General features: G+C 36.2%; 1 protein-coding gene across 1 annotated transcript in view; it reads left to right on the forward strand.

Moving 5' to 3' along the window:
- Positions 1-1,654: 1,654 nt before the first annotated feature.
- The window catches only part of HDAC9 (histone deacetylase 9), a 718,836-nt gene continuing 704,406 nt past the window's right edge, over positions 1,655-16,084 (forward strand). The window contains exon 1 of the mRNA XM_039220715.1: positions 1,655-1,690. Within this exon, the coding sequence (XP_039076646.1) occupies positions 1,675-1,690 (16 nt within the window). The 5' untranslated portion in view covers positions 1,655-1,674. The remainder of the gene's footprint in view (positions 1,691-16,084) is intronic.

Below are 16,084 nucleotides of genomic sequence, written 5' to 3' on the forward strand. Positions count from 1 at the left end.
GGCTAACAGTCTTCTAGAAAGGCATTTTGTAGAAATAATATGTGGCTAGACTGTGAGAATGATGAAATATGCTATAGGATTTTGGAAAAGGTGCAAGTTGGTATGTTTGAATAGAGGAGGAGGAGGCTTATGGAAGAGGCAAAGGAGGTACCTCTGAATGTAGAAGCTTGGGGAGGCTGCAAAGAATTTTAGAGGAGAGACAGTGAGTCTTTTTCATCTTTCCTTCCCTTCTTTTTGCTCTAGAGCCCTGTGTGTTTCCCTCTTCCTTCTGTGAAGATACAGAAGCTACCAATGTCAGTGGGAGGGTCATGGGTGTGAAATGTTGATTTTACATATGTGCTCCTCCTCTTAAACTCAGATAGGCAGACATGACCTTGAGAGTTTAGAAATGTGCACTTGTTTCTCTTCAAGGCAAATTGGAGCTGGGATCTCAGAACAAGGTATGGCTGGCATTTCACTTCAGGACAGGACATTTTCTTAGATCTAATTAGAAAACAAACTTAAGGAGATGGAAAACAAATTCAGTAGTTCCACCATGTGTTTCCTTTCCTCATTTGATTAGGTGAGTAGTGGGAATACTAAGAAAGGAAAAGTGACAGTAATGAATTACTAGCTTCCTTTAGTTTACCAAATTTAACTCTTTTTACAACACCATCACCATATGCAATTATATAAAAAGTGCCAGAATTTCTTTGAAGGGACTGTTTTCAATTTCTCAGCCAGTCAAAGACAGGGGTTAGTGAGCGTCAGTAAATGATTTGATTTTCAGATATTTCTTATCCTACTGCCTTAATGATATGGTGGGAAATACCCTTCAAAATGAGTACTCCATATTTAATTAAAATGCCACACATTTAAACAACTTGGAAAATCCTGTGATAGAGGGTTCTGGAGTGCCAGTGTTTTTCTATGTTGCTATTTTTTTAGTTGGGTTGACACATCAGAATTATTTTATTAAAATCAGTCTTTAGGTTTTGTATTTTCTTTTCATTTACTAAAGATATTTACAACTAGAAAGCAGTTCATGATTTCTGCTGAGGACATTTAATTTTCCCTCATCCAGAGGCATATATCTGCTACTTGGTCCTATGTTTTAATTGATAAACTCAGAGGAAGAGAATCATCTGAGGCAGGGCCCCAAGTTGTGCAAGTTTGTGTTTCCGGTATACTGGCTCCGTTCCAGGGAAGAAAATTTATCAACAAATGAAACACCAGCTACTTCCCACACGTCCTCTGATTGCATTAAAATCACTCCTTTACACATCCAACTGAGAGTATGCTTAGAGTATGGAGCTGACAGACTTTCTTTCTCCTCCTCCTCCTCATTTTGTAAAATCACTGGTTTCTGTAGTCTGTTAGGCTTCTTATTAATAGTAATAAAATGTTCATTCATTAACTGTCTCATGCCTATGAACTAGATACTGACTATCACTCTCTTTCCCCTCAAGTTAGGCTGTTTTTATAAAGGCGTGCTGTAGCAGAGAAGTGAGCTGGAAAACTGATTTTGCGGCTGCAGTATCAGGTACTATTTAACCAGTGGGAGGGACTGATAAAATTAGCAAGTTGACTAACCACTTCCCTTCCTTGTGGCTCTTTAATATTATAACGGATACAGAAAAGTTCAGAAGCACTGGGCTAGTTTTTGAAACCACAGCACACTTTGGCAAAGAGGGAATGTACAACATAACGGGTAAGTTTCTTTCTTTTCACCTTTTAAGAGAACTGTGAAAAGGATATAGGGTGGAAGTTTTTAAGTTTGATTATGCAAATAGTCTTTAGTCATTTGTAGGCTGTGGAACGACAAACCTGCTATGAGGAAGGAAGCAAAGGTTTTCCTATCAGCAGCAGTAGCTCCAGGAACAGCAAATATTAGAGTGAGCAGAAGATTCAACTCTGAGAATATCTTCATTGTTCAAGATAGAGGAGAGTAAAATATTCATGGGGGTGGATTCTTGTATTAGTAAAATGTTTTATAACTAAGTTCCTGCACTCTTAGTTCCTGCTATCCAGTAGAAACATGGTCAGTAGAGACACTGAGTTACTGAACCTAAGTGTCTTTCTGGATCCCAAAATGGCTTAAGATCTTCAGTTATCTTGTTTGTGGTTTAAATTGTTACTGCCTTTAACTTTTTATTATGGAAAATCTCAAATACAAGCAGAAGTAGAGTGCACAGTGCATAGATTCCCTGTGCCTTATCACAAAGCTTCAAGAGTGCAAGACTCAATGTCCAGTTTGTTTCCTCTACACCTCTGTGGCATGCTTCCCATTTCAGTCATAGTAGAATTGCAATATTTTAAAGGAGCTTGTTCTGAATGTTAAATCAAAGAGGCATAGAATCTGTTCAAGGCTCCTGCCAGTTCAGTAACATAAGTTTTATGGGAATATCATTATAGAAAATTGAATTATGAGTCAGAGAAAGCAAGACCAACTTTCCAGTTGTTTGGAAACTTTCCAGTTGTTTCCAGTTGGCTAACAGGAGGGGGGCATAGAGGAGAGTTGTGAAGATTGTGGACTTGGAGCTCGACGGGGTCAAATTTTGGTTCCATGTAACCCAGTATTTTTGAGGAAGTTTCCTAATCTTTCTTTTTTAAAAAAATGTCTATTTATTTCAGAGAGAGAGAGAGAGAGAGGGAGAGAAAGCGTGTGAGTGGGAGAGGAGTAGAGAAAGAGGGAAACAGAATCTGAAGTGGGCTCTGCACTGACAGAAGAGAGCCCGATATGGAGCTCAAACTCACCAACCACAAGATTATGACTTGAGTCAAAGTCAGACACTCAACCGACTGGGTCACCCAGGTGCCCCAAGGAAGTTTCCTAATCTTTCTATGCCTTGGTTTCTTACCTGAATAATGAAAAAAAAAATGATAGTATTTATTTTTTTGAAGCTAGGAGACAATTAGACCATCTGTGCATGTAAAGCCTTGGCAAAGTGCTGAGAATAGAGTGCTCACTCTGTGTTAGCTCCCCAACTGTTTGTTGAATTGATAAGAGTTTAGGATGCATGAGCTCTGTTCAGATCGAAAGCTAAACATGTGTCTGGGCATACTTGGCTGTTTTCTGACCATTGTTTTCTTTTGATTATTTGATGATGTGAGGACAGGAAAAGTTACCATAGAGATGTCTTACTTGCTCCTGGGCTCCTGAAAACTCTTGCTCTTGTTCTTCCCCACTAGCTCTGAATTACTTCTCTCTGAAAAGAGTGCCAGAACTTGTCTGGCCCATTCTTTTTCCTTGAGGATGAGGGAAGAGAAATTTGCTTCAGCTGACGGAACAAGGAAAAGTCAGTCAGGGGAGAGAGGCATGAGCTCCTCTCATCCCGGAGAGGGGGGTGTGTTGTCATTGGGTTTAGGCAATGCTACAGGGTCTGAGAAACTGCCTCTCATCTGAACACTTGTCTTTTCTCTAAGACACAGGACTCTCTAGACATGCTGAGGCTTTCCAGGGCTGCAAGTTGCCTAGATCCCTTTTTTCATTAGTAACAAGGATGGTGGAATTCTGAAGATAGTATTAAGTGGGGAAGTGAGGACGCTCCCTACTCTGTTCTCTCTCTGTTATTAATAAAAACACTACTGACTGCTATTTACTAAGCATTTACTATGTGCCTGGCACTGCACTGGGTGTTTTTCTCATTTAATACTCCTACTATTCCTATGTGACACTTAGAGTTACTATCTTCATTTTATAGTTAGGGAAACCGAGACACAGACAGATGAAGCAACTTACCTTTGATTACCCAGCTAATACGAAACAGCTAGGATTCTGTTCCAGACAGCTATGATTCTGTCTGACTGTCACTTCTTAGAGCATTTGTCCTTAATAAATCAGTTTATTCATACATATGTAGTCAAAATGCATCCATGATTTTGCTCTTAGCCTTCCCTAGGTGAAAGTCATCAGTGTTTCTTTAAAGCAAAGCGAATGGAAAAGCTTTTGTCTAGCAATAGATTTCCCACAGTGAATTTTCATAATGCCTAATTATAAGCTGGAAAATTGTCAGAAATCTTGACAAATAAAGAGTTAGGTGGGGGTGGAGTTACCACTGTAAGGAAGTAAATAGTGAACTGAGAGCAAAGAAAAAAGAAATGCTCTTTTAGTAAATTAACCATGCCTCAGTGGTGGATTTAGTTTTTAAGACCGTTTGTTTCTCTTGAGTTTTTGTAAACGAGGGGTGAAATTCATCTGCGTCAATTTTCAAGAACATGCAGCACTGTTGTAAAACAAATGATAAACACTGATGCACTGCAGAAATAAAAATTGGCTGAATCTTCTGGGAGGTACTGAAGAGAACTGGGTCATGCACAGTCAGACATTTTAGAAACCTGGAATTGACTTTCAGTGCCTTTTCTTTTAGACTACTGGTATGTGTGAATGAAAGAAGAGGTTCAGTTCACAACTTTGGAGAACTTTTTCTTCCCTCCAGTGGAGTAATGGTGTTTTAAAAAATTTTTCCTTCACCAAGAGGGCCATTGTCTGGAATTTCCAGCTAAAAATGAAAACATCAGATAGAAAATAATTGACTTCTCTTACCAGGCAATCAGTTGTATTCAGCAAAATCTCATCTTTATTTTTCCTTCATTGGCTACAGAACTTTTGTCATCTTGATAGGATCAGCCAAGCTTTACTTATAAAGACATAGGAAGAGATTTGAAATCCTGCTTTCTTTTTGCAGAGAAAATAGGGGATAAATGGAGTTGAGACTGCTGGTGGGGGAGGGAGTAAAGTCAGAAAGATTATGGTTATAAAGCATTCTTGGATTCTTCAATTTTTGAGAAAGCAAAGACGCTATTTAGTGCTGGTGACTGTAAACAGTTTGCAGAACTGTTCCATCACTGGTGTTTTTTTTTCTCTAATGTCTTTATCTTGTAAGAACACATCATTCATAACTTGTAAGGGATCCAAAGTTGGACATTTCCATATCTGTCTGTGGCTAGAAACAGATTCAAAAGTGCCATTTTGCTGGTCCTGGTGACCTTCTTTATGCACTTAATGTAATTTCTAATGGCTTTGGTCACTGCTGTTGGAAGACTGAATAGGAATGACCTCACGCTTCCAAATCCACTTTTTCCTGTCCTAATCTTCAATATTTGCCACCACTGTTTTGGGGATTAAATATTTTATTAAAAGTCTTGAATAAATAAAGCCTTGTTTTTCCAAGACACAAGTTCTCTTTCTGTTTTATTATTATTATTATTATTATTATTATTAGTTGTTGTTATTGTTCTTTTGATCCTTTCATCACAAATTTTAAGCATCACCTGCCCTTGAGATTTAGAGATTAATAATTGCAGCTTCCATCTCAGAAATCTTACAGACTAGTAACAATATTGTTACTAGTTATTGTTATTAGTCATTGTTACTACTAACTAGTTACTAGTTATTGTGACTAGTTATTGTTACTACAGACAATATTGGATGAAGTGAATGAAGCTGTAGTTCATAAAACGTCTCCCATCTTGTTTAGACAACCTACATTGGGAAAGGTCTTGTATGTGTTAGTAAGAGACCAAGCTTGGAGATTAGAAAGCCATGGCTCAAGTTCTGTTTGTTACTCTGTGATTTGAAAGTGTCTTACTCACCTTCCTAAGCCTTGATTTCTTTGCCTGTAACATGATGTCGAGTTCATATGGGCTTTGTATCAATTATATGCTATGATACATGTTAAATGTTTATATAGTATGCCATATATGGTTTGAGGGGTCACAGGAGGTCTCTCTCTAAAAATGCTCACTTAGGATGAGCCTAAATGACATAGAAAGACCTTTCTAAGTCACAGGGACCTACATGTGCCAAGTGGTAAGGAGTCTGGCTTCTCTGAGAAAGAGAGCTAAGGCCAGCATGGTTGAAACATGTACAAAGGGGAAAGTTGCTTGGAGATGTAAGCAACAGAGTTCAGATTGTTCAGAGCCTACTAGGTCATGGCAGGGGGTTGCATATTGTTGTAAGTGCAATCAGAAGTGATTGAAAGTTTACACTGGATGTTACATGTAAATACATCTGAATAGTATTTGTACATTGCTGAGTGGAGAATAGTTCTCAGGAAGCAAGAGTAGACGTATGGAAAGAGGTTAAAAAAGTGTTTTGAGTAGCCTTGTCCAGCAATGATGGTAGCCTGCAGTAAGTAGCACCACAGGGGATGAGAACGGTAGGCATAACTAAGACATCCAGTAAAATAAATAGTATTTCATAACTAATTAGATGGGAAGATAAGAATGAGGAAAATGTCAATTCTGACCTGATGGCATGAGCAGCTGGATCAAGGGAGACGTCATATATGAGGATGGGGCTTGGACATCTCAACTGAAATGTTCTTAGAACTCTCAGGGACTACATCAAGGAGGCAGTTCATGGCACATAGATGGCATATGGTATATGAAGCTGTGGAAATAGATCTGCAGGTATGGTATGAAGTGAGAAAAGCTAAGGGCTCGGTACTCAACCATGGGAAACTCCAAAATTTAGAAGACAGAGGGGAGTTGGTCAGTAAAGGGGGTGGATAAGTAGTTGCCAGAGAAAATGGAAAACAAATTACAAAATATTTAGGAGAAATGAGTGGTTACTCATATCCAGTGCTAATTAAAGAGCTAATTAATTATCAATAATGCCATGGGGTTTAGTAATATGGAGCTTTCTGGCACACAATAAATAGGCAGAAAATTTAATTTCTTTAAAATGATACTGCATTTTGACATGTTGACTAATCAATATACTACTGACTAATTGAATACATCAATGAAGATTAATTCCATTTAAGAGTCATTTTAAGTGGCACTATATTTATAAATTTCCTTATTCTATTTTCATGTAGCTGTAGAGTATTCAAGGAAATAATAATATTATTTAGGCTAGTCTAAATTGATTTCCTCTAATGTGTAATTTGCTTTAATTTAGCACTGTCTTCCTATTTGTATTTCTGTTGTCAAGGCTTCTTGGTCTTGTTGCTGAGGGCACCTTTCGGATATGTCATTCACAAAGAACAGTGGTTTTAAACTGGAGGGCAGTTTTATCCTACGGAAATAGTAGGCAATATTTTGAATGTCACTACTGGCTTCTAGTGTGAGGAGTCCAGGGATGCTATTAAATATCCAACAATGTATTGGACAACCTCACACAACAAAAAATATTTGACCCAAAATGTCAGTAGTGCTGAGGTTGAGAAATCTTGACATAAACTATCATGCAGACCTATTCAGTGACTACCATAAAGCATTGGCAAAAGTAGTTCTTGACTAGAGTTTTTCTGCAAGTGAGTAAAGATCTCTGTTCATGATTTTTTTTCAATAAGTTGGTATAGCAAGTAATCTTTGAGCTTTGTTTTCATCATGAGATTTGGTAGAAAGGATTGCATAAATAAAAATAAAGTGCATTTTATGAACTGCCTCTGTAGAATTAATTTTCAGTAGAATCTATCTATATGATTAGAAATAGAGAGCAGTGCTCCACCCAATGGATGTTAGACTTTTTACCTTAGAGTTGGAAACTTTTAACTAGAGTTCTCAGAGAAAGTCTGCATGCATGTGATTGCAGAGGAGGGGCAGAGAGAGAGAGAGAGAGAGAGAGAGAGGGAGAATCCCAAGCAGGCTGTGCACTGTCAATGCAGAGCCTGACTTGGGACTCCATTTCAGGAATCATGAGATCATAATCAGAGCCGAGATCAAGAGTTAGACACTTTACTGATTGAGCCACCCAGGCACCTCTAGAGGTAAGCTCTTTATGCTAACAGCTATATGGGGAAGTTTTGGAAATAAAAAAAAAACATTTTAAAAGTTACTAAATTTGTTTTTTTAAATATTTTTATTTATTTCTAGGAGAGAGAGAGAGAGAGACAGCGTGAGCAGGGGAGGGTCAGAGAGAGGGAGACACAGACTCTGAAATAGGCTCCAGGCTCTGAGCTGGTAGTCAGCACAGATCCCGATGCGGGGCTTGATCACAAGAACTGCGAGATCATGACCTAAGTGAAAGTCGGACGCTTAACCGACTAAGCCACCCAGGCGCCCCTTAAATTTGTTTTTTTAATGTATAAGCCTTTACCTGTTTAAAAATAAACAATTGTAGTTTAACTTTATTATAAAATAGTTCATGTATCTAAAATTGTGTATATGTATATATACAAATATAATGAAATACTAGGTACATACATATATCCAACTTAGGAATTGAATATGATCATTATCAGCATTGTCTCCTCTATGACTCCCCACCTCCAAAGGGTAAACACAATTCTGCATTTTTGTTTGTTTTAAAATTCATGTTAGATGTCTTACTACATATATGTATATGTATAGCTTTAAAAGGTGTACAGTTTTACCTTTTTAAATGCCTGTGTATATGAAATTAGATAATTATTTTACACCATACAGAAAAATCAACTCAAAATGGATTAAAGACTTTAATACCTTAAACTATGAAATGCCCAGGAAAAAATACAGAAGAAAAGCTTCATAACAGTGGTCTTGGCAATGACTTTTTATATATGACACAAAAATCACAGACAACAAAAGCAAAAATAAGTAAGTTTTGCACAGCAATGGAAACCATAAGTGGACTGAAAAGGCAAGAAAATATTTACAAACTATGTATCTTATGAAGAGTTAATATCCAAGAAATGTAAGGACATCCTACAACTCACTGCAAAAATAAACAAACAAATAACCTGATTTAAATGGACAATCTCCAAAGAAGACAATACAGATGTCTAACAGTTATATGAAAAACTAATGTTCAGTGTTTCTAATTATCAGGGAAATATAAACACAGACAGTGATGTATCACCTCACAACTGTTAGGTGGACCTTAAAAAAAACCAAACAAAATAACAAGTGTTGGTGAGGATTTTGAGAAATTGGAACCCTTATACACTGTTGATGAGTGTGTAAAATGATTCAGCTGCTATGGAAACAATATGGAGTTACTGTTTAAAGATTAAAAATAGAATTACCATATGATCCACCAATCATACTTCTGGATATTTATCCAAAAGAGTTGCAGTCAGGGTCTTAAAGAAATAGTAGCACTCCTGTATTTATTGCGATATTTAGTTCACTATAGCCAAGATCTGGAAACAACCTAAATGTTCATCCACAGACAATGGGATAAAGAAAATGTGGCATATATGCAATGGAGTATTATTTAGCCATAAGAAAAGTATTCTGTCATATGCTACAACAGAGATTAACTTTAAGTAACTAATGCGAAGTGTAACAAGCCAGTTACAGAAAGAAAAAATTCAACATGGTTTCATATATATGTAAAGTAGTTAAATGCATAAGGAAAGAAAGCAGTAATGGTGGCAACCAAGAGCCAGAGGGAGGGAAAAATGGGAAGTTGTTATTCAGTGAGTATAATACTTCAGTCAAGCCAGATGAAAACGTTCTAGATATTTGATGTACAACAATGTAGTTATAGTTAATAATACTGTATACTACACTTAAAAATTGTTATGAGAATAGATCTCATGCTGTGTGGTTTTTGTTACCACAATTAAAAAATATATCTTTGCCTTTAGGATGGATCGTCAAAGAGAAGGGTGGAAGGAGTAAAACAAGCTCAGTGACTGAGAAATAAAGACTTGTGGCTGTGAGGCACCATGGGTGAGGGCAGTGGCATCATTAGAAAGGAGACATCTTTTATGACTGTTTGCATCCCTGGGTAAAATATGAGGCTAAGATCAAAATGACAGTTTTTTATTTTAATTTTTTAAAAAAAATGTATGTTTATTTTTGAGAGAAAGAAAAAGACAGAGTGTGATCAGGCAAGGGGCAGAGAGAGAAGGAGACACGGAATCTGAAGCAGGCTCCAGGCTCTGAGCTGTCAGCACAGAACTCGATGTGGGGCTCAAACCCACAAACTGAAAGATCATGACCTGAGCCAAATTCAGATGCTTAACCAACTGAACCACCCAGGAACCCCCTAAATGACAGTGTTTTAAACACAGTGATTCAGTGGAAGTTTTGTTAACAGACACACAGAAGGAGACAGGACAAGAAATAAACAGAGTGAGATTGATTTTATGTGCTGTGCTTTCCTTAAGGAAGAGTGAAGTACCAGGTTTATTATCTGGACTTATCCTTGCTCTGGCAGCAGGACATTGAAGAGTTTCTCAGGGCAGTTCTAGAGAGGGTTTAATCATTTTCAAGATGGAAGAACTAGAGATGGTTATTTGAGAGTCTTCAGTGTGGCCTGCAAGTTGAGGCTGCATTGAAAGGAAGTAAAGTAGGGACAAAAGGGATATGAAGTTTGGGGAATGCCACAAATAATGGTTAGCTGAAGACAAAAAAAGAAAAGAAAGAAAGAAAACATCATGAGCTTTTCCTGTTGTTTTTATTTTTATTTTAAAATCCTCTTATCAGGTTTTTTCCATTCCATGTAATTTCTCTGTCTCTCTTTACAATATGCATCATTGTAGTGGCTTAACATTAAAAACTAGGTTGCATTCTTGTGACAATAAATATGATATGATTTAGAATTTTTATATCACTTGGAACAACTTTGTAAGAATGCTGAAAGAATGTAATTCCCCAAAGAACCAGAAGTGGCATCAGGGCTAAGTAGATTATAACATTGGCAGAGCTGGGTTCTAGGGCTGTCATTCACCATTCCCCTTTTGGTAGGTCTCCTTGATCCTAAATCTCCTCCTCTTTAAAATAAAAAGTTGGTCTAGATGACATGTAAAATCCTTTAAAGACATTTTCTTTGCCTTTTGAGCTTTTCTCTCTTTTAATCTTTATGAACCTTCTTCCTACCTTTTGGGCCTAAACCTGAGGGATTTCAGTCTTCCTTCCTCTCTCCCACACAATTTAAATGTTACAGTTCTGCATTCTCTTTTCTCAGAGGCCCACTAGTTACTAATGCTAATGTGTCAGGTCTGTATTATTCACAGTAATTCACAATACGTTATTATTGGCGTAATGTATTCACTCCCAGATGGTATGTTCACTGGGGGCTTCATTCCTTACAACTGAAGTGATGCTTCTTGGTGGACTGTTCAGGTATGGCAGGTGCAAGTCACACAGGTCTATGTTAGCGTTATTTGTATCCACAAATACTTCTTTGGTCCATATTTATCTAACCTTTGTCAACATGACATTAGAAAGTAAAAGTCCTATACTTTTACATTTTTCTTTCTTTGTATGATTTTTCAAAAGAGATTTTTACTCTGAAAGCCATTAACATTCTTTTATTCAACTTGTACTTGAATTAATTAAATAGGTTCTTAAGTCAATTTTTATGTAATCATGTTGCTGCCTAGGGCGCTTGAAGCATATGCTGCAGTTGTTAGATATTTCAATATTCCCATATGAAAGGTTACACAAATAGTATGCCTGCTATTTTAGAATTACCTCTAAGAAAACTATAATGTTATTAAAAATATTATACCAGAACTTTGTTGTTTTGTAATAACACCATGAATGGAAACCCAGTAGGGAGAAGAAAAAGTGTTTTATATATATGTCGTAAGGACTGAATCTGTTTGGTTCAAAATGATAAGAGTTAGATTTTGAACTTTTTTCAAGCCTAACTTTTCTAAGAGTTTCAAATGAATAAAGATATTTATATAATTAAAATTCAGTTTATTATTAAAAACTGAATTAAGATGACAGTGGAAGAACAGCCCTCAGGTGTGTGGCTCTGCATTTTAAAGTGATACATTTAATGTTTATGCAAGAGTAAGACTTTTTTTAAAAATTTACTTTAAAAAGTGATTAGCACCTTTGCTGTACAGTTCCTACCATTTTTTTTTAACACTGAATAAAATTTGAAGCATTTTTTTTTTTGCTTCAAAATTTGACCTACTTAGAAAGTCCTGATAATTCCAGTGTAATATATTCCCTCAGTTTTGTAAGCGCCTTTGGGTAATGTATTGGAGACGCAAGTAATCTCATCAAGAAGCGTAATGGACCCTATCACATTTCAAGATATATTTTTTTCTACTATTTCTGCTTCAAATTTAGTTGTGTGTTTAATGATTCCACACTCTACTGGCAAGGGTACTTTTCCAGTACTTTAACTCTCTTTGCATACAAATGGTGTTTTTGGTCTGCCTGCCATTGCAGATCTTTTCCTTGAAATTAGGTGACATAATCTGATTTTTTACAGTCAGGAAAAAAAGCAGTGTTCGTCTTGAGAGATTTAAAGAAAGGTTGTCACTGAATAAAATGCAAGGCTTGACACAATTTGAAAAATGGGTTGGTTCCAGCTCAAGAAGGCAGGAATAAACTCCTACGTGGTTGAAAAATGTGATTGGCTTGAAGTAAAGGAAAATCTCTGGGATGAGTCATTCGGGGCCCTACGATGACGAGTGAAGCTACACAGAGCAGACCTTCTCAATTCACCTTTGCCTTGGCACACACTTTCTCCGGCTTGATTGCAGTGAACTGGTTATTTCAGTCATAGATGTAAAATTCTGAAGGCTTCTCAAGAGGCTCTCTTGACAAGTAAAATATTCTTTATTATCTAGACTTCTACCAATGAAATACTTTAGGTCCCAAGATATTGAAAATAACTTCCCAAGAACACAGATATCACCACCCTAAAATTCAAGTCTTCCTCCCTCTGGAGCTGTGTCTCTAGATGGAATGTCAAGGTAAGATCTGATTTTAACTGGTGGAAGGCATACTTCTATAAATATCAGGTTTCCTTTGACTTACCAATACTTTAATGAAAACATACAATGAACCAAAGGATGTTTTAAAAGAAGGCTCTGTAAGCCACTACAAAAGTATATGTAATGACATATATGGTATTTTCTGTATGTTAAGTAGAAAAAAGATTATAAAGCAATATGTTCATTATATGTAGTATTTTTTTTAAATCAAAATAAGAGTAAGGCATACCACAAGAGCAAATTGTTTTTCAGTTTGCAAATATCTTAAGTAAATATCTTAATAACAGAAAAATTTTAAACATACATGTTATTTTTTTAAGTTACATTTTTAGAAGATGTTTATTTATTTTTGAGAGAGAGAGCAAGAAAGAGCACGAGTGGTAGAGAGGTAGGGAGACAGGGAGAGAGAGAATCCATGAATCCATGAACGAATCCATGCTGTCCCCACAGAACCTGATGCAGGGCTTGAATTCATGAACCTGTGAGATCATGATCTGAGCTGAAATCAAGAATCACTCAACTGACAGAGCCACACAGGTGCCCCGATAAATATAAGTTTTAAAGTTCTTCAACTATATTCAAAATAACTATCCAAGTGAACAGGTAGGTTATATTAAGGCGAGGCCGAACCTTATGTGTGCTTGCTAGAAAAAAAATCTTGCATATTTTGGAAGACAAATATGATTTTAGGTATGTAATTGACAAAAAATTACCTTTAGCAGAAACAATCATTTCATTAATGGTTGTGATACTGCAGTTGAAAACTCTGACATCATGGATTCTAGTTAATAAAGAAGCATTCACATAACTCTTCATGAACTGTGCTGAGAAAAATACTGTCAAAAAGAGAGTTAAGTAGAAACGCGTGGGTGGCTCAGCTGGTTAAACATCTGACTCTTGATTTAGGCTCAGGTCATTGTCTTGTGGTTAATGAGATGGAGCCCTGTATTGGGCTCTGAGGCGATAATGCAGAGCCTGCTTGGGATTCTCTCTCTCCCTCTCTTTGTCCCCTTCCCCTGCTCACATCTATGTTCTCTCTCTCTCTCAAAATAAATAAACTTAAAAAAAGAGAATTAAGGATAGTAAAGGAAATTAATTTGTCTCTTTAAACTGAGGTTAAGAAATGCAAACATTTTTGTTATTTAGATGAAACCGCTTTTTCCTGCAATGCAATTTTTAAAAATACAGTGTTTATTGCATATGTATTTAGATTACCATATAATGCCCATTTTGTGTAAAATTGCTTAAAAGAATATTCCTTCAAGTTAACTCATTCATTTGGAACTTTCCAGCTTCTCAGTATAAGTATCAGAATTACATTTTAAGGTAATAATATTGTGAGCTATTGTGTAAGTGATTTGAAGATATAATTTAATGTCTATATTCTCAGATGGAGCAAGTTAATTTAAATATGGTAGTTGAAGTGGAATTTTATAATAGAGTGTGAAGTTGTCTTTTTTTAAGCCTTATACCAAACGTAGTTACAGCAAAAAACAATCTAGACACATAGATTTTTTTTTTTTTGCACAAATTGATTTAATCCTCTATTTTATTCTGGAGACTTATTTAGTTTTCATTTAGTATCCCACTGGGAATAATAAATAGCTTAATATTTTCTTTCATATTACTATCTAAGCATTTAAATGTAGAAAGAGACCAAAACTTTGACTGCCACTGTATTTGAATATATGAATTTACATATGCATTTATAGATAAAATCTACAGTAAACATGTGTATAGAATGTATCACTATATATTTTTATTTGTAACAATGCTACAGAGAAAGAGACGCAGAGGTCAAAATAAATCTGCCCTCAAATGAGTAGTGTCAGCCCTTTCTATATCTCAGGTAGGTCCTTATTTTTAATAGTGAGAGCGATTGAATGATACAATAGGAAAAAGTCTAACTTGTTATTTAGATGTTCAGATGATAAGGTTTTAACACACCTATGTCTTCCTGTTCCTTCTCAACTATCACAAAATTCAATATATAAGAAAATGGATTTTGTATCAATCTTATAACTTAGTGGTTTTTGCTTATGTATTTGACAAAGTAATTCATTTAAATATTTAGTGACTTTACTGGTTTTGAAGTCATATGTACTATCATGTGTGTATCTAAGATACTTATATTTATAAGCAGAGGTCTCACCCCCAGTTGGAAATTTCCTTAAGTGGAAACTTCTCTTCTAACTTTTAAGAGCCCGAGTTGCAATTAAGTAGACAGTGTGCATGTGATTAATAATACTCCCCAGTCTGCTTGTTGTTTACACTCTTGGGTCAGTGCTGCTGATTTTATGCACTTAATTGCCACTTGTGATGTATGCCCATGTGCACAGTTCTCTAATCATGTTTCTAATGGGGACTCACTTGGCATATGTAGTTTTTATGCATCATTTCAGTCAGAAAATGAGAAAAAATTCAGATAATGATATTAAGCATGTGATATGTTCTTTGTTGGTTAAGTCATTGCTAATATGTCTGTTGTGGTTAGAGTTGGGAGTCGGGACATCATGGAAAAAGCATTGGTCTTGAAGCCGAGAGGATTTGGATTTTAATGTGATACCATTAACTAGCAAGTGACATTTGCAAATGGACTCTATTTCTGAGCCTCCGTTTCCTCATTTGTGATATCTACTTTGTAAGACAGTAGTGGAAGTAAAATTAAATATAATGTATGTAAAGTTTGGACCTAACCTTCTAGAAGGCATAGATAGTGTCTGGTCTGTAGTAATGCACAGTGTTTGTGGCATAATGATTGTTCAGGAATTATTTGAATTAATTAAGGCACCTAGAATACTGGTAGGTTTTTGACAAGTGTTAGTTCCATTCTCTTCTGTTTTGGGGGTTCTATATCTGCTTGATTTACTGTCTAAGACTAGTTAAGACTTCAGTTAAATAACTTTTTTGGTTCCTAATTTCCCACGTATATAATATGAACTGTGATTTTTGTCAATTGGTCGTTAATGCCTTTTCCTAAAAGCATATAATTTAATTGGATGCAATAGCATAAAATAGCCATTAGGAAATTGATGGTTTTTGACAGAAAGTGCAAAATACAAGCTCATGTAATTTTTAAGTTCGTAGTAAATTCATCCCCACTGGTCAAGTAACTAGCATAAGCTGTTAAATTTTCAGAGATGGCAACAGTGTTGTTACAGAATGAGACATTAGATTCTTTATATTGAAAAGCATAGGGTTATAGTCCATGGTAGAGATTGTTGGCTGTCTACCAAAATCCATTTCCCTTAGTTCCATGGAAATAAAATTGTAGCTGAGGACATGGCTGACCAGCAAGGCCTTATAATTCTCAGCCCTCTTTCAGGTAGATGTGGCCATGTGACTAAGTTCTTATGAACAGAATGTGAGTGATGTGTGTCACTTCTCCATCTATGCTTTAAGACATTTATTTGTTCATTACACTCTGTTCCTTTCCTCTCCTGCTGTCTGGAACTTAAGATGGTTTGGATCCTGCTTCCACTATA

The sequence above is a fragment of the Hyaena hyaena genome, unplaced genomic scaffold, assembly GCF_003009895.1.
Source record: "Hyaena hyaena isolate Hyena2069 unplaced genomic scaffold, ASM300989v1 scaffold_904, whole genome shotgun sequence".
Classification (NCBI taxonomy): domain Eukaryota; kingdom Metazoa; phylum Chordata; class Mammalia; order Carnivora; family Hyaenidae; genus Hyaena; species Hyaena hyaena.